The sequence below is a fragment of the Puntigrus tetrazona genome, chromosome 21, assembly GCF_018831695.1.
Source record: "Puntigrus tetrazona isolate hp1 chromosome 21, ASM1883169v1, whole genome shotgun sequence".
Classification (NCBI taxonomy): Eukaryota; Metazoa; Chordata; class Actinopteri; order Cypriniformes; family Cyprinidae; genus Puntigrus; species Puntigrus tetrazona.
In genome coordinates this window covers 5660944-5663029 of record NC_056719.1, presented here as the reverse complement: position 1 = coordinate 5663029, position 2086 = coordinate 5660944, and the positions used below count along the sequence as shown (strand labels likewise).

The following is a 2086-nucleotide window of genomic DNA, read 5'->3' as shown; positions in this document are numbered from 1 at the left end:
TAATTACTAGCATCTTCATGTTCATATCCCTTTGCTGCTGGAATAGAAAATTAAATGCATAATTCCTAAATAAACATTTAAGTATGTCACAAAGAAAAACAGTTCTTCATTGAGAACATAATGCATATCCAAGCATATGAAGGCCTTATAATTATTATAAAAACTACTATTCCTGTAATGATTGGCCACTGTGACATGCCATCGTTTAGGAAAAAATATGAACTGTTGGTGTCATGATATTGTACTTATAACTTAGCATCAATTATTTACAATAAACTTTTTTCCTTAAAGCAAGGCCGTTTCTTAGCAATGCAATACATTCTTTGCTTTCGCATTGTACATGCAAAAAAAAATAGAACATAACATAAGAGTGTATTCTTTATTGTCTTCTGATATTAACAAATGATTTCAAGATTCTTTTGCGCACTTCTTGAAGTTTTAACCCATAGATTACTGGATTAACAAGAGGTGGCACAATAAGCATCTCTAGAGTCAAAAAATTTTGCAATATTTCTGAGACATTGTTTGAGCCATATCTACTGTACATGGCATCAAAAAATACAGCAACAACATAATTAATCAATATAAACATATGAGGCACACATGTCTGCCAAAATTTCCTTCTGCATTCTAATGATGCTTTGCATGCAATTATAAGTTTTATATAGGACAAAATAACAAAAACACACAGGCAAGAATAAAATGATATTACAAAAAATCCATAAATATTATTGATGATAGTTGACTCGCATGAAAGTTTTACCATAGACCAATTGTCACAATACAATTTATTAATGTGATATTTACACAATTTCATCTTATTTGACAACACAAGAAGAACAATCATGTAAACAAAGGATAGGATCCAACAGAAGCCTAGTAATATACTGCATGAAAATTTGTTCAGTTTCGTATGATAGTCTAAAGGTTGACATATGGCCACATATCTGTCATAGGCCATTATAGTTATTGTAGTACAGTCACACATAACTGAACCGTAGATCACAAAAGCTTGAAATGCACACATGTATGAAGGAATCACATATGAATCCAGCAATAAATCATGTAGAAATTTAGGATAAAATCCTGCTGCTCCATAAATATCATTTACACAGAGATTGCACAGAAAGATATACATTGGTTCATGAAGAGCTTTCTCCAAGACAATAACAACACTGACCCAAGTGTTAACAAGAAGTATCATAATATAGAGCACCAAAAAGCATGTGAAATATATATGTCTGTATGATTTAGAGTCTTTTGGTTCCATCAGGGTGTAGGTAGAAAAAGATGTTATATTATCCATCTTCATCAAATATGGTTCATGAAAATCAACTGCATAAAAAAAATACAGATTTTTAAAAGCATTGAACCATTAACGTAAACTAGTTGTGAGATTGTACAGTATTTGATCTCAAAATATGGAGGTTATATTGACCACTGACCTGCTTATAAATAACTTTTTTTTCATTGCAACTGGTCTATGAGGATCTTGCTAATAATCCCTATGGGGTTTACTAAGAGCTTGTTTGGTCTTTTACATGCGTTTCAAATCACTCAAATCACAGATTTTAACACAGGCACAGCAATGAGCAACACAATCTGCCAAGGGCAGCATAATTTATAGCAGAACAAGCAGAACAGATGAGGTGTACATAATCCAATAAAAACAAACTGGCCAAGGAAATGCTTTTTGTGTGCTAAAAATGTTGTTAATACCACTAAATTACTGCAAACCTTAGTAAATCACCTTGGATGATTTATCTAAATATTTGTTTCTCATTCATTTTTCCATCTGAATGAAACCTCTAGAAATTACATATGGAATCAGCTGAGCTGCAAAAATAACTATCCACATCTTTTAATCACTTTTTTTTCACTTTGTTGCTTAGTAAATTCTGGTGTCCAAAGGTGTGAAAAGACAGCTGCCATTGATGTTATTTGTAAATGAAAATTAAAATAACTAGAACCTAAATTGTTAGTTTTTATATATATATATATATATATATATATATATATATATATATATATATATATATATATATATATATATATATATATATATATATATATATATATATATATA

At 30.1% G+C, this 2086-nt stretch overlaps 1 protein-coding gene across 1 annotated transcript; it reads right to left on the bottom strand.

Annotated features, from left to right (window-relative positions):
• Positions 1-379: 379 nt before the first annotated feature.
• On the bottom strand, positions 380-1306 carry or62b3 (odorant receptor, family 62, subfamily B, member 3). The gene has a single exon (XM_043221975.1). The coding sequence runs from the start codon at positions 1304-1306 to the stop codon at positions 380-382; it is 927 nt and encodes a 308-aa protein (XP_043077910.1).
• Positions 1307-2086: the final 780 nt, after the last annotated feature.